The sequence below is a fragment of the Helianthus annuus genome, chromosome 16 (assembly GCF_002127325.2).
Source record: "Helianthus annuus cultivar XRQ/B chromosome 16, HanXRQr2.0-SUNRISE, whole genome shotgun sequence".
NCBI lineage: Eukaryota > Viridiplantae > Streptophyta > Magnoliopsida > Asterales > Asteraceae > Helianthus > Helianthus annuus.
In genome coordinates, this window is record NC_035448.2 from 5,260,738 (window position 1) to 5,278,010 (window position 17,273).

General features: G+C 36.2%; 2 protein-coding genes and 1 non-coding gene across 3 annotated transcripts; all 3 read left to right on the top strand.

Moving 5' to 3' along the window:
• The first annotated feature begins 4,671 nt into the window (after window positions 1-4,671).
• TRNAN-GUU lies at window positions 4,672-4,743 on the top strand. Its single transcript has one exon. It is a non-coding gene; the product is annotated as a tRNA-Asn (tRNA).
• A 4,845-nt stretch (window positions 4,744-9,588) lies between these two features.
• Window positions 9,589-10,626, top strand: LOC110918871 (putative UPF0481 protein At3g02645). Its single transcript, XM_022163150.2, has 2 exons — window positions 9,589-9,837; window positions 10,029-10,626. Exons 1-2 carry the CDS (start codon window positions 9,590-9,592, stop codon window positions 10,624-10,626), a joined length of 846 nt encoding a protein of 281 aa, XP_022018842.1. The 5' UTR covers window position 9,589.
• A 285-nt stretch (window positions 10,627-10,911) lies between these two features.
• Window positions 10,912-11,955, top strand: LOC110918869 (putative UPF0481 protein At3g02645). Its single transcript, XM_022163149.2, has 2 exons — window positions 10,912-10,935; window positions 11,029-11,955. Exons 1-2 carry the CDS (start codon window positions 10,912-10,914, stop codon window positions 11,953-11,955), a joined length of 951 nt encoding a protein of 316 aa, XP_022018841.1.
• Window positions 11,956-17,273: the final 5,318 nt, after the last annotated feature.

The following is a 17,273-nucleotide window of genomic DNA, read 5'->3' on the forward strand; positions in this document are numbered from 1 at the left end:
AATGCTAAAATAAAATGATTTCATAACCCAATACAGGTTTGTCCAATAAGGGAATTAATGTGGTGTGTCAGTTAATCATGATCTCAGCATTGTTTTCAGGCCCCATATGTATTGCTAAGCATGTAAAACTGATAACATGAGAAAAAATTTATCCCAAGTTATTTATGAAAATTATATGTACCATTGTGTACATAAAAACAATTTTGAAATATTTTCAAAATGTGTTAGTTATTTGTATTTATCAGTGTAAATTGGCGTATCTTCAAAAGACTAAGTGACAGGTTGCAAGGTTACGAAATAGGCTGGAAGTGCCGGTAATGCTTAAGAGGAATTTGCAACTCCTTGCATAAGAAGGCTATTAGTCTGTTATTTCATTTTGTAAATTTACGATCCGCCTGTGGATCTTTTGATATATCCGTCTGTATTATATTCTAAACACTCGGGCAATTATATTTGTAATAGTATTTTAAATCCAGACTTCCGTTGTGCTATATTGTGTATTTGATATCAATCTCGTCACGTATACCCCAACCGGGCCCACCGAGTGTTGTTAAAATATCGGAGTGTGACACCAAGCCTCATTTTTAGTAAGAGAATCAAGTTCGTAGGCCATGACGTTGTACCATTCCGTTATAGACAATGCACTGGTTGCGTTTTTAGGTACGGGTATGATGGCGAATTGAGTCGAGGTATGAAGGTTTAGTTGACGTTTAGGTTTAAAAATACCATCCATAGCCTAGGTTTTCATGGTATAGGTAGGATTAGTTGTCGGATTTGGGTTTGGATGCGGTGGGGATGAAGATGGTTGGGCAGTGGGGGTGGGTTGGTATAGTGTTTGACGGTGTGGGGATGGTTGTTATGGGGTTGATGTGGGTTTGGGTAGGTAATGGATGGTTCACGGGTGAGGAATGGGTCGTGGGGGTGTTACGGTAAGCGTGGCCTGCTGATGTATATGTGGAGACGATGGGAAATGGGCTGGCCTGATGCAAAGGTGAATGGGCTGGTGTGGCAAGTGGGTGGGGCGACATTGTTGGGCGGGGTTGGTGGTTGGATATTGGGCCAGTGAGGAATTCATTTGGGGGGGGGGGGGGGGGAGGGGAGGGTAGGGGTGGCGAGATTGTTGTTGCAAAAGGGAATGTTGTAATTTCATCAAATACAACATGCTGGGAGATAGTTATTTGTTTCATTTGAAGGTCGAAACATTTGTAGCCTCGGTGAGTAGATGGATATCTGATGAAGACACATTGATATAACCGATTTTCAAGTTTGTGTATGGTGGTGGAGGGTATTAGTGGATAATAAAGACAACCGTAAACGTGATGATGGTCATATGACGGTGTGCGATGGTTCGTTAGGCATTTTGTTGTTTGTTTGGAAGAGTATTTAAAAGATATGTGGTGGTTTCAAGGGCATGATCCCAATAATAGTTAGGGCGGGAGGCATGAGCTAGAAGTGTTCTAATCATTTTATTAAAAAAAATTGTGAAGTCATCTATGAATAGTATATAGTACAGATGACTTCCCAAGCATAGTATGGGAGATGTTCATAGTTCACTAAGGTTTGATACGTAATAGACTTGATGCCTTTCCCTTTTTTTGATTCGGTAAATTATATACTCAATATACAAATCTCCTATCTTTGCTAATTACAACCGATTGAGAGTAGTATATGGAAATTCTAGCTATATCAAATAAACATCGCTATTAGTCACATAACTTGAATTCGTATTTCATGGATTTTTTTTTTTTTTTTTTTTTTTTGTGAAATTACGTTTGTGATTTTTTTTTTTAAAGTTCGACACTAATGTGGCAGTTGAGGTAGAGATTTGTTGGTGTAGATCAAAAAAGGGTTGGGGTTTCTGACATAATTATCATATTATTTTATTGACAAAGTGACATTTTCTAAAAGTGGCCAGCAGAATTAATACATCAGCATTAGTGGAATTAAAACCCTGTTAACTACACTTAAAAAAGGAGCTGGTAATAAAATGATTTTAAGTGAAATATTTTTGAAACTTATGTGGTATTAAACTTTCAGAAATTTACAAAAATTACCAAGAATAAAGTTGATTTACCAAAACAGACAGCTTATGCGTCGTTGAAACGGGGCATCACCCCTTTTATGCGTCCTTAATTCTTTAAATGGATGCGTGTATGGATGAAGCAGCAAGTACGAAAATGAGATACATGGGATGAGTCACGGATGCATGGGATGGGATGAGTCACGGACACATGGGATGATGGGATGAGTCACAGATGTATGGGATGCCTCAAATGGATGCATGAGATAATGGAATGAGTTACGGACGCATGGGATGCCTCAAATCTCCTAGAAGTAAATTTTATGAGTCACGGACGCATGGTATGAGTCACGGACGCATGAGACGCATGATGTCATTGCGACACGTGTCACTTCTACATTGGCGGACGCATGAATGAGCCCTGCAGACGCATAAGCTTTCTCGTAATTAGTGATGCTCTGCTCCTCCGACGCATAAGATGACCATTTTAATAAGTCAAACTTATTTTTGGCTATTTTCATACCTACTGTTCTATAAGTATTATAATATTTTTCCCTAAAAGACTTTGTTGAAGTGGATATTTATCCAAGTCTATCTTCATATGTTATACATATTAATATATTATAATATATAATATAATACAGCATGAATCACGTTGTGAACGGATGGCGACAGATACGTATTTTCTATGAATAAACTTTTATTATAAAACACAAGGGTTTGCACTATAATTACAAGTTGCAACTTGCAAGTGATGAATGTTTAATAAAGAGTCGTCCAGCGATGATCATACCATTATCCAATTCCAACAATCTGGTTTACATCATTGTTCAGAAGATGAGAAAAATTACATGATTTATCCACATATAAAATCTTGGGTTATGAGTTTCACTTCTTTAATAAACATGTCATGTATGTTTAATGAAAGAGCCGTGCTCAAGTTGTAATAAAATTAAACATATCGACTTCTCAACTCGTTTTAAGCTGGAATCATTTTTAAGCATGTAGTTAAGTCATGAACTTGTTAGCCGGTTATGACTTTAGGGTAGGTTCATTTGAGAAGAAAATTAAATTGAGAATAAAAAGAACAAAGAGTACAATTGGAAAAATTAAATAGTTTTTCTCTCATCTCATTTATTATCTTTGACTAATTAATTAGTCATAAAGACTATCATCCTACATACTAAATTTTTTGCACACACTAAAATTTTGGCCTACACACATTAAAATTTATTCTACACGTTTTGAAATTTATCCTACACGTATTGAAATTTATCCTACACAGCTCATAATTAATCCTACACACCTTGTAATTTGTCCTACACTTTAAATTAATTTTTTATTCTTTGAAAAATATATATTTTTTGAAAATAAGTTACAACTTTAATGTAGTTAGCTATTAAAAAGGAAGACCACCAATTAATAATCTATCTAATTTTACCAATATACCCTTACACTAATATTAAATACAAAAATTAAATGAAGTAAAATTAAGCATTCTTATTGGTTGAAATTTATTCTTTTTTATTCTTACAAAAAAATTCTTCTCATTTGAATCTTTCACTCTGACTTTATTACCCCGATTATGACTTTATTACCACCTATTAAACCTAGAGTTAATTTCACAAATACTCCCACCTGTGGTTTATCATATTACATATATGGATTCGGATCCGGGGAAGAAAAAAAATGAAAACGTAGTCCAAACATTTGTGTGTGGGTTGCATGTTTAGCCCCAATGTTAATGCCTCTCAGGTAATGAAAAAAATGAATTCATACGTCATCTATATGAGGATAGTTCAGTCTTTTCAAATTGTAGCCCCAATAAAATACTCATTTCTCCCTACAAATTGTCCTTCAACACGATATCATGTTCGAGATCCTTCATTGCACACTTTAAATATTTGTTTTCATCCAATCAAAGACGGCAAAGCGCCTCTAATCTAAAGGCCAAAAGTGCTCTTTTCGCTACTACACATCCATATTCATAGTATATAGTAAAAGTTAGGCTTGGGTACTATAGCAGGACTTGAACCTGCGACCATTAGGTTAAAACCCAATGCTCTACCAACTAAGCCATACACCCCCAAAAAAGATGTAGTAGTAAATAAGGATTGGTGCGAAAAAATAAAGAGGTCGGCCCCTCTTCATAATATTAAAGGAGTGCGGCTTGGTATTTCCTTCAACATCACGTTTTCAACTTGGTCATAACTCATGGAGAATGTGGTCAGAAATCCATAATAGAGTCCGACCACAACGACCGAATTAATTATCTTCATGCACAAGGATACTAGATTACCTAGTAGAAAAGATTTCAAAATCATCACAAACCTCCATTTTTCTTTTCTATTGCAATTTCTGGATTATTATATGATGATTTTGAAACTTTCCATATATAGAAAAGAAATAGAAATAGATAGACTAGAAATGACATCTGTTATGTTAATGACACCAGAAGGATATTAAATGAATGGAATTGGGATATGGATGGAATATAATGAAATAGAGCCACTTTGAGGTTCCCTATGAAATGAGGCATGGAGGGGAGCCACTACGAAGAAGTTTCGGGAGTTACGAAGGAAGCTTTGAGCTCATATTGGTCATGGGTTGAGAACGGGAATGGAACTCTATGAGATCGAATCTCCCGTTGTTCCTCAGTAGCTCAGTGGTAGAGCGGTCGGCTGTTAACCGATTGGTCGTAGGTTAGAATCCTACTTGGGGAGATTTGAAAATCACCGTCAACACCCCGGTGTAAGTCCGGGATACTCCTTTGTTCCATAGCCCTGGGGCTATTTACAATATACAATTAAGAATTCTCAGATATACTAGTACTAGCAGTGCATCAAAGATGCAGTCATCGATTCTAAAGATGCAGTCATCGATTTACAATCTATCAACTTATATGACCCATTTAGCTGAACAATCTACTAACGTGCATGTTTTATAGGGATTATATAAGGATCTTGCACAGATTTATTAATTTCAACATGTCTACTTAAATTAAATTAAATATATGATACAAGTTCTAGGTCGTCATGTAATTCCAAATTAAATTAAGGTGTTTGAAAATGAGTTTATATTTGTGTGAAAATATTTAAAATTTGAGAGTAACAAAATCTTTTACCTACTCTTGTGTATTTTATGTCTCACTACATATTTGTGTCACTAAAAGACACTTTTCTTACTGAACATTGACCATTATCTAACTCGCATTATTCACATGGGGCCGGTTGCACTTATAGACTTGTAATTATTGCATATTGCAATAACAATAGAGCATTTGTTTTGAAGTCATTTAAGTATTTACCAAGCAACTTCCACCAGCAATAATTAGGGGACCCGGGGCGGTCTCCCTTTTTACGTGATAGTATAACGGAATCCATTTATAACGCGTTAATCCCGGCCGCCGCTCTCCCTTCAACGCGTTAATCTTCCACGCGTTAATCATTTTCGTGATGGTGACAACGCGTTATGGTTTATTTTTGTGAGTGGAATTGTTGGTTGGGGGGAAATTGTTGGGTGTGGTGATGAGTGATGACCACCCCCACTAAAAATGGTTGTGAGTGATGGAAAAATGGTCAATGACATGGCGAAACTTGATTGGTGTTTGTGAGTGATAAATTCTATCACTAGTGAAACCACCCCTAGTCCCCTTATACATTAGTTATCCATTTCCATCATATGGCTTTACACCATTGCAACTAGACCAACTTAATTTTTTTTATAGGATCCGAATATTAACATGAAAAATAATCAAATTTAGTTTAACTAATAATTGAATATACATGTTGTGTTTGGGTTAATCTCTAATAATTCTAACACTCTTAGTAAGTTGTTTTCAACTCGTTTAGAATCTGTTACCTATTTACAACTTGATTACAATTCATTTACAGATTAGAAACCCACCAAACCGCTTGATAACTAGATAAACAGGTACATGAGTTATGATTGGGTTACATCGTTTTAAGTGTGCTCAGGTTGAAATTAATTTATTTAACACAAATAAATATATGAGTCATGTATGCGTTCATCAATTTGCATAAGTTAATCTAACACGATTTTCATCCTAAGGGTGGACGGAGTCGATGTCTAGCATCCCGCTCCTCTCCATCCCGCTGGTGCATCATTTCCTTCTTTGTGTTTTCTTCAATTCGAGATGATGTTCCCGTTGTTGTAGTCTCTATGTCCTGCTGTTTTCTTTATGTCAGCTTCCACCTCAACTTTTGCTAGCTCCCGTCCCGTTCCTCTCCATCCTGTTGGTGGATTTCCTCCAATTCGGGATGATACGGTGTTTTCGTTATTGTGTTCTCTCCATCTTGTTGTTTCTCTATCATAGCTTACACCTCAGCCTTTTCTTTTCTGATCCCTTCCCACTCTATACCGAACTCACTCTGCCCCGCTTTACCCCTAAGTGCAAAGTGTCTTTAGTTAACATCGTTTAAGATAAAAATTAAGGTGATGTGGTCAACGTTGATATATTACGATATAAGTTATAGGTCATCATGTGATTATTCCAAATCACAATTAACAAGGTGTTAGAAAATTGAGTTGGAAGGTTTGATGAGAAGGTTTTTGTGGGGTGGGTCTGACGAGGTTAGAAAATTGAGTTGGGTCTCGTTTACAAAATCCATTGCGGAGGGGGGTTTGGGAATCCTTAGACTAGAGCTTAATAATAAAGTGTTGCTTGTAAAATGGATGTGGAGGTATTTAAACGAGTATCAACATTTGTGGAGAAAGGTTGTTATGTCTATCCATGGGTCGACCCGATGTTGGGGAATCGTTCCGGTGAATAACGCTTATACTAGTGTTTGGAAGAATTGTGTTTCGATGTGGAACAACTTAAAAGTCGAAGGTAGAGGTATTAGCTGTGCTATTCGAGGTCAACTAGGAGATGGGAAAGGTATTCGGTTTTGGTTGGATACGTGGTTAGGCAAGGAATCTTCTAAAGACAAATTTCCTAACTTGTTTGCGTTGGAAAAAGAGAAAAAAGTGTTGGTTTGTGATCGGCTGCGGACTCAAGGGGCTGGCCGAATATTTTTGTGGAGTTGGAAGCGATATATAGGTACTGCAGAAGAGATCGAAGAGAAGAAAGGGTTGGAAGACTTGTTGAGTAGGATCACTTTGATTGATAGGAGAGATAATTGGGTATGGTTCAATGGGAGGCACAAAGATTTTTCGGTGTCCGAGATCAAGAAATGGATGAATGGGTCGATGATCAATGGAGAACGATTTGGTTTTACTTGGAGTAAGTGGGTGCCTCTTAAATGTAATATATTTATGTGGCGTCTTTTTTGGATCGTTTACCTACAAAAAAAGCTTTGATAAGGAGAAACATCCAAGTGGTTAACCCGTTATGTGAATGGTGAGAGTTAGAGGAAGAATCATCGAAACACTTGTTTACCGGTTGTGGTTTTTCGGCAGGGGTTTGGAATGGAGTCTCTAGATGGTGTCATATTCCGGATTTATATGCTTTTCATATCAAAGACTTGGTGCTTTTGCATGATTGGTGTGGGACGACGGGTACCAAGAAGATGGTGCTTCAAGGGGTTATTATTATCGCTTGTTGGGTGTTGTGGAAAGCTAGAAACGACAAGATATTCTCCAATAAGGATTCGAAGGTGGTGGAGTTGGTGATAGACATCAAGACTTTGGCTTTTCTTTGGTACAAACATAGATTCAAAGACGGTATAGTGGATTAGGATAGGTATTCTATTTTTGATTTGATGTAATCGGTTTTTGACTGTTTGGTTTTTGGCTTGTTATATCCGCCCTGGGGATGCCTTGCTTTTTGGTGGCTATGAAAGTTATTCTTCAAAAAAAAAAAAAAAAAAAATTTAACAAGGTGTTAAATGAAACATCATTATATCACATTAATTCATCAAACGATTAAAAAGGTGTTAATTAAAGGAAACATCATTATATCACATTAATTCATCAAACCAATTTTTAAATTCATTTGTTATGGCAATAATACATCAAATCCATGGCATTATAGCCTAGTGGTATTTTGGTGGTGGGATAAGGCTTATAACCATTAGGTTATGGGTTCGATTCCCACAAAGGAGGTTTTTTCCAGATTTATTGGGTTTCCTCCTGAATTGGTGTATAGGCATTATTGCCTAGTGGAGATGGATATGATAGGATGATTCTGCTGGTGACACGATAATACTCCAGTGGTCTGTCAGTGATCCAAATTTACCGTTCAAAAAAAAAAAAAAAATTCATTTGCTTGCTGTCAGAGTTATCCCACCATGTGAACCTACATGATAACATATACATTATTGTGTTTCCTTATATACATTACTAGTACAAAACCATTTTTTTTGATGTCAAATTAAATTTTTGGTGATATTTTAGAATACAAAGCATCAAATAACAACAAGATTACCAAACTAATAAATAAACACATCATCAAAAAAATAGATTACAAAGCACCATTAAATATATAGTGATTTTTTGATAGTGAAGTTGTTAATAGCATCATTAAATTGATTTTTTGAGGGTTAAGTTGTTAATAGCACCAACAAAGTGAACCAATCAAAACATTTTGTTAGGCATCACATGGATTATAATCCTACGGTTTTCAATTGCTCTCATCCTATTTAATCAATGGATCAAATTAAGCCTCCCAAAACACAACCTTTATACCCACATATATAGAGACACAATCTTAAAATCAAAATCTTTTTTAGAGATAGAAAAATGTAAAGGAGGAGCAAAGCATCACCGGAAAGTTTTTTCGGAACGGCTTCCATGGTATCAAGAAACCAACGATGTGGTGTAAAGCGTATCAATGACCTTATCTACGAAGAGACACGAGATTTTTGAAGATCTTTCTTGATGATTTTATGCGCGATGCCATCAAATACACCGAAGATACTCGCCAGAAAACTATTACGGCGATGGACGTCATTATGCTTTGAAGTGCCAAGGATGTACAATTATACACTATGTTGATTTGGTTTGATTGTATGTATTTAAATTGTTATTTTAGGAAATGACTTTATAGAAATCATGTTTGTATCTCATTATTTGTAGCTTCCCATAAACATGTAATTTTATTTCATTATGCTTGTAGATTTTATACATTTTTTGTTTGTATAGTTTTTTGTTTTATTTGCCTTTGTATTAGATATTGGATGTTTTATAAATAAAATAAAACAAAAAAACATTTGTTCAAATAATGTATATTTTTACGGAGCAGCGCCAATAATTAACACTGAATTTTTGGTGGTGTGTTTAGAGATTTAATGGTAGACTAATTTGGTTTCTATCCTTGATTTTTTGGTGGTGTTTGAGATTTAATGGTGCACTGATTCTATTATTGATTTTTTGGTGGTGTGTTTAGAGATTTAATGGTGCTCTTATTGAGCAGCACCAACAAATCCCATTATTTGGTGTTATATTTATTGGTGCTCTCTCAAAAAGCTGTCAAAAAGGCATAAATCCTAGCACCAAAAAACTGTTTTTGTACAAGTCAACCCTAAATCAACGTTATGTCTTCTATAAGACCCATCATGTGTTTTAAGCATAGAAAACACTAAAACACCATTAACCATTCTTGTCACTATGGCTACCAAATCACTCTCTAGCAATTCATACTCGTTCTCTAAGATGAAGATCGATGAAGACGAATGGGTTGAATACATGCGTAAATCCGTGGTTGAACACGACGATGAAATGATTGGCAAAATTCCCGTATGTATCTTCGCAGTCCCTCAAGTACTTCTAGCCACCGACCCCGAATCCTATATCCCACAACAAGTCGCGTTAGGCCCTTTCCACCATTGGCGCCCAGAGGTCTACGACATGCAGAGGTATGTACAACAATTAAAACCCTGTCAGTTATCATATATTATTAATCAACTATATATAGCTATACAATAAGAATAATTATAGAAGAAACGTAACCAAATATTAGTATCTTCTAATAACAAAGGTAATTACAAATTACAATTATAAACCCTAACTAATATATTACAAATTACAATTATAAACCCTAACAAAGGTACAAGCTTGCTGCTGCCCGGAGAATTCAGAAACACATGAACGTGAGCTTCGAACAAATCGTTGAGATAATGAAGAAAGACTACGAGGCTAGAATCCGGGCTTGCTACCACAAGTTTCTTGATATGTCCGCTGACGCGTTGGTGTGGATGATGGCAGTTGACATGGCGTTTTTACTCGAATTACTTCAGGTGTACGCCATGAAAGAAGAAGGTCGGGTTCTTGAGAAAGTTACATCATCTATGTCTCATGTGGTGGATGTAACAGGGAAGAAGCTGTCTCACATGGCGATTCTTCGAGATGTGGTGATGGTGGAGAATCAGATCCCCTTGTTTTTAATCAGGACGATGATGGAACACCAGTTAAGGAAATTAACAGGTGGTCAAGTGAAGTCAGCTGATGAGACGTTGAAGACAATGCTCATGGGGTTGTACCAGGAGCTCACTCCGTTCCATGAACAACAGTTGCCGGATGTTGACATCAATGACTGTGATCATCTTCTCGACTTTCTTTACCACATGACCGTGCCCAACAACGAAGAACTCGTAATCATGGAGGTACTAGAGATAACATATTTTTATGGTTTTATTGTTATATAATCATAATTGTTATAGAAGATATTGTTTAATTATGTTTCCTATATAATAAAGTCATACGAATGGACATGTTAACCAAAAAAAAAAACTACAAAACCAAACGTTAAAATTTTAGCCGCGACAAAATAGACATTTTCATTTCTGGCTAATCAATCAAACCAATCAAATTAAAGGCAACATGTGTAAAAGCAGAGGCTAAGTCTGAATCAACAGCTAAGCCCTAGCCGATTTTACACGTTTATTATTGATTTGATTGGTTTTTTTTTTCAAGAACCTGTAGTACATATCATGGCTTATTGTGCCTCCTATAGTGTTTTTTCTTATTATAACCTACTTTCACCTTTACAAATAACTGATCAATAAATACACAATAAACTCTAAGTAATATATTCTCTGTAATATCAGGCTGAGATTGACATTGAAAACGAACAAATCACTGAGTTACCAGATGGAGGAGAAAAAGAAGAAGAAACTTTTGCAAAAAAAAGTGAAGTTCGAAAAGTTATGAATTACATATGGAACCTCCTATTGAAATCGAACGTAGGATTCGTAAGGCTTTTCAAGAAACTCATTTTTGGGAGGCCTATGACTTTGTTGATGAAATTACCATGGAAGATCATATCTAATCTTCCTCCAGTCAAACTCATGAAAGAACCCATGGAGCGGATGCTCGAGAAGTATAACAGTGAAGGAGAGGAGAAAGAAGAAGATGCAAGTGGCGAGCCGAAGGCACCAACGATCGAAGAGATCAAAATCCCTTCAGTTATGGAGCTAGTAAAAGCTGGAATCCTTTTCTCACCCGTTAACGGGGGGATATTAGATATGAGTTTCGATAACATAACATCTACACTTTACCTCCCGGTGATTGTTCTAGATGTGAACACAGAGGTTTATTTGAGAAACTTGGTGGCGTACGAAGCTTGTGTAGCAGCGGGACCATTGGTGTTGGCTCGCTACACTGAGTTGATGAATGGGATAATCGACACGGAAGAAGATGCAAAGTATTTGCGAGAAAGAGGGATAGTTTTGAATCGTTTGAAGAGTGATAAAGAGGCTGCGGATTTGTGGAATGGAATGAGTAAATGTGTGAAATTGACGAAAGTGCCAAAGATGGATAAAGTGATCGAAGATGTTAACACGAGGTATAGTAAAACATGGCGGGTGAAAATTGTGAATTTCATGAACACATATGTGTTTGGATCTTGGAAATTCCTAACGATTTTTGCTGCTTTGTTTATGTTGTTATTGACGGGATTACAATCATTCTGCTCCGTGTATACTTGTTCTCGTATCTTTCATACGCTTCCTGATATCCAAGGAGGATCGGAATGAAACTACAGAGTTGTGCTAAACGTACCACACTAATATGGTTTTTACTGAATGTAAAAAAAAGCATGGAAGGTAAATCTAGCCTCGCCCAATTAATTAGTGTACGTTCCAATGATTTATATTTTAAAAGATCTCGAGCAATATTTCTATGGTTTTCCTTTTTAAGTAAATAAATGTAATTAACCCTATATTAATTTGCAATTTTGTTCTTACTATCATATTTATTGTTGAATTTTCTATAAGTTTTTATGCTCTATGTACTCTTAATACATGCACAACCTTTTTTCCATTCTTTTTCACATGCTTTGGTTTGTCAACGTGGAAGGAGCAAAGAGGATGTTTGACTTTACCTTCAAAGTTAAAGTGTTACCACATTTTAAAGTGTTACCACATTTATTTTTGAATAAAGGACCCATCAAATCGTGATTTCTTACGGAATAAACATGTTAGTAACGTACGTGTGCGGTTCAACGTTTTATGTCTAAATCTTTTTGGCGATTTAACGGTCCCGCCACAACTCACGGATCCTAAGCCGACTTAGTTATTCTTTTCTATGTCTTACGTTTCAGTATAATATATACGAGTTAACACGCCACAACGCACGTGCATGGTTCAACGTTTATACATTTACTTTTTGTTCGGTTTAACAGTCCCGCCGCAAAGCACGGGTCCTGATTACTAGTTGTCTTAAAAAACAAAAGATACAGTTTCTCCATTTACAAGTTTCAATTTCATAAAAATATAATATTTATATTTATCGTTATAAATCATTTACAAGTGAAATGTTACTTGCCAAACTTTATTCACTTAATACTAAGATCCATCACTCTCATTGAAACTTGAAACTACAAGATCAATCTGTTGAGATGATTTTTTTTACGGCTAGATCACCTGGTTAGGCCTTTAACCTTTGATCATCCAGGTCACGAATAGAAATACCGTGGTTGGTGTAGGAACTTGTTCGCGTAAAATAAAATAAAACCTTTTATTAACTTGAATTACAATACAGAAAATAAGAAAGCAGTAAAGTACAGTACAAGTTACAACTGAAATAAAAAAAACAAGAACAAAATAATGAAACAAAGAGGTGTTCTTGGTTGTGGATCGTGTTAGACACGTGTCTCTTAAAACAAATTTCGAGTCTCCCAAGAGAACTCGTTTGTTTCTAGGATACAACAGCCTAAGCAGTTCCATTGCCGGAATTGACGTAAAACCCGAAGGTGTCCCTTCTACAAGAAAGAAAGCGAAGAAGATTCCGCAGAAGAGAAATTTCATACGTATACGTTGGTGAAATTTTGGTGTCTTCTGCAGCAGGTCACCTGCCTATTTATACTGCAGGTCTGGAACGAAACAGAAAAATAAATTAAATGGGAGAATTAAATTGCATTAAACGTCATTAATGCACTTTAATTCGTGTTTTAATTCTCAGTCAAAACCGTTGACTCGTCTGTTTCAAAATCTGAAATGAAATTGCTCTGTTATTAAAGTCTGGAAGCTTCTGCGCCATTTTGGCTCACTTTCATGCGCTTGCACGTCTGCATCACTCATGCGCGTGTGCGCCACGTCACCAGTGAACCTATACGATCATGCCACACAGTCGTGCCGTATTGGCTCAATTTGGTGCGTCGCGCGTCATCAAAGCGCCACATTGCGCCCATCGTCCACGCCACGCGCACGTGTGCGAGTGCGAGTTAGGGTGCTCCGCATAGGGCTGTCCAAACTGCTCGACGATCGCTCGAAAAGTGCTCGAAAAATGCTCGTTCGATTCCCGCTTAGTTTGTAAATGAGCCGCTCGGATCGGTTCGATTCAAATTCAATCCAAGCATGAGCAAAGGTCCGCTCGCTTGTCGATCGCTCAGTTTTGCTCGAATTATTTTTATTAATAATTAATATATATATATATATATATATATATATATATATATATATATATATATATATATATATATGGTAGGGTTCCAACGTGAACAACCTCCCAAGATTGAACTGCGTGAACAGATCTGGACCCTTGATTTCCTTTTTAGTTGTTAAGGGTAGGATTGTAATTATATAAAAAATTAGATTTAAATCATTATTTTAATAATTGAATTAAGTTACATCTTTCCTATTTTAAATTCGTTATCCACATTTCAATTTTAATTTTTATTTCAGATTTCATCACCGGAATTCAAATTTTGATTTTTAAGATCCACGTAGCCTTCATATTTCAACGGTATACACATGTGTACTTAGATATAAATAGAACAGTACACATGTGTACTCAGCATCGTACATATGTGTAATTAGCTACATAATACATACATAGAAATAATACATGTAAAACTATTTTATATTTAACAAATTACAAGTTTCATAATGTTTTCCAAACCAAACGAAAAAACTTATAATTACAAGTTCCAGTTTCGTAAAAACAATAAACCCAACATAATCGAAAAAAACAAAAAAACATAATCTTTTACAACTATTCGCCACGTTGTATGCTGAATCATCCTTATCGACCAAGCAAACAAACATATGTGAATCATCCTTATCGACCTCATACGTGAATCATCCTTATCGACCTTCCATCTCCACTTTTCTCGTTAACGACATCTCCTATAATAGCAAAAAAAAAAAATAAAAAATAAAAAAACACTCAGCGACTAATACTTTGCATAATTCAAAAGTGTACATCAACAACCTTAGACATTCAATCCACAAAAAATTCTGAGATATAACAAAAACAGACGCTATACACATGTGTACATCGCGTTAAAATCAGAATACACATGTGTACATCGCATTAAAAACAGAGCAAAATAAGAATACACATGTGTACATTGCCTTAAAAACAGAGCAAAATAAAAAAAATAAACGTGTGTACATTGCATTAACAACAACTTTTAGAACCTCATAACAATCTTCAAATTCTCAATCAAACAATAATAATTATCAACATCAAAATAATGAAAAATTGCAAATTTTTTTTTTCAATAATCAAACTCATAAAAAATCTTCAGAACCTCAATCAAATAATAACAATAATAACTTTCAAACATCAAAAACAATAAAAAATTACAAACTTCATACCTGGTCGGTAGCGATAAATATCAGATCGGCGATAAACATCAGATCGGTTGGCGATAAACATCAGATCAGCTGGTGATAAACATCAGATCGGCGATAAAACATCACATCGCCGACGATAAACATCAGATGCGACGCCCATTGATGAAGAGGCGTGTGATGGCGGCAGAGAAGTGAGGATGGTGGTTCAGATAGCAGGCCACCGTGGCCAGAGAGAATATGCGGCGGCGACGAGTCAGCCGTCGACCAAGCAGAACGCCCCATCGGGGTCAATAGGCTCGATCTTGGGGTGGTGGTGTCTAGATCTTGAAGCAACGACAATGGGGTTTGATGAAACACGTTTTCCCTTTTTGGTGATGCCTCGGGTGGTTACTAGCAGCTGATGGCGGTAGAGACGACCATCCGGCAACCGGACAGCGGTGGTCCATGATGGTTTTGGTTTTGTCGGTGAAACTTAGATGGCGATTGGTAGATCTTTGGTGTACGGGGCTTTGTTTTGGATACAAGTTTGATTATAATGATTTTAGAGAAAGAAACGAGATTTATGCAATCAATGCAAAAATGAAATTACACATATACCCTTTTTGTATTTAATTAAATGGAAAAAATTACCCAAATAATTACCATCATGCCACTCACTTTAATCTCAAGATCATAAAAATCAAGGGCCCAGATCAGTTCACGCAGTTCACGCTTGGGATTTTGTTCATGTTTGAACCTAATCCTATATATATATATATATATATATATATATATATATATATATATATAGATTTTAAAGATGAAAAGCCCACAAAATATACTAGCCCCAAAAAAAAGCCCAAAATATATACTAGCCCAACTTATAGGTTATATGTTGATTTGAAGTTGAATTTTGTGGATGGAGATGATCAAGCTTAAAGAAGAAGTTTATGGCTTTTTGAACTAAATGACAATTTGTATTTCGCACTTTATTTTGTGCTTCTTGATATTGTTAAGAACATTTTTAGAATCATGATTTTAGTTATTGCTTTTGTTAGTAAAGTGTTGGGCATGTTTTAATTAAGTTAGGATTTGTTTTTGTTGAACGCAACCTTATAATTCAATCGAGCGAAAACGATCCGCTCGATTTTAGTTAGGATTTGATAAAAACCGAGCAAAAACGATCCGATCGATTCAAATTCAATCCGAGCATGAGCATCACATTTGTGCTCGGTTTTGCAAATTCGATCCGATCGGATCAGATCGGTTGTAATTCAATCCGAGCATGAGCAGACTCTCGATCAGATCGGATCGGCTCATGAACACCCCTAGCTCCGCACCCTTCGCGAGTACACTAGTGTGTGATTCCATGTAATAATAAAGAAGGAGTGTTCCCACTTAAATACCTCTTTAAGTTTATCTCTCATCCTATGTGGGACAAGGTGCCACTTTCCCAAATTTTCAGCATTCAATGTTTCAAACACCAAACTCTGAGCATCGATATCTCATTCATCTTAGCTCCGTTTTGGATGCGGTTTAGTTCGTTGCGAAGCTCTTCCAACATCGAACACAAACCCACAAATAAATGTATAGAAAACCCTCAGTTTCTTATATTTATTTCTAGTTCAAAAATAGGAAAAAAATGCATTTCCTATATTTGTGAATATTGCTATTTTCACAAATTTCCAACAATCCCCCACATGAATAGAAATCGATCTATCAAGTTTCAACGATACACATTCAGCAGTTGAGTATTACAAGATAGATAGGTGTAACCTTTGAACCTTCTTTTGTGAAGCATACTTAGCCTCCTAGGGTCTTGTAGACGCGGTGTCTTTGAACAATCCCCCATTTATGTAGGCGACAATATACATTCACACAATACTCTCCCTGGTTTAGTCAAGTCCTCATGGTTGTGTCCGTTTATGGTTATGGAACACTTTCCTGGTTCTGCAAGAGCTATAGTGTTTGCGACTCCGCACAAATCCATTCGAAGCGACCCCACTTCTCTCTAATATCGGTGATTACTCTGAATCATTAAAAGCTTCATGGTTAATTTTGGATTTACTCAAATCCTTACCCTCAACATGCTTAATCTTCCTTCATGTCACTGATTGGAATGGACTAGGAAGTATATAACTCCATTTATTAATTTTGGGGCACCCTCCACAGTGACTCCCTTTGGGTTTATGATTAAGTTGTCCTATTGAACCTAGATTTTGGGATCTCCAGTCAACTAGGTTAGATTTCCCTCAAATTCCCTTCTTCTATGGGATTTACTCCCATTCCTATTG

Bases quoted from the DNA above. Each gene is read 5' to 3' on its own strand.
- LOC110918871 (XM_022163150.2), top strand. From the start codon at position 9,590: ATGGCTACCAAATCACTCTCTAGCAATTCATACTCGTTCTCTAAGATG. The intron at 9,838-10,028 runs GTATGTACAACA...ACCCTAACAAAG, and splicing joins GAGGTCTACGACATGCAGAG to GTACAAGCTTGCTGCTGCCC.
- LOC110918869 (XM_022163149.2), top strand. From the start codon at position 10,912: ATGGCTTATTGTGCCTCCTATAGT. The intron at 10,936-11,028 runs GTTTTTTCTTAT...CTGTAATATCAG, and splicing joins CTTATTGTGCCTCCTATAGT to GCTGAGATTGACATTGAAAA.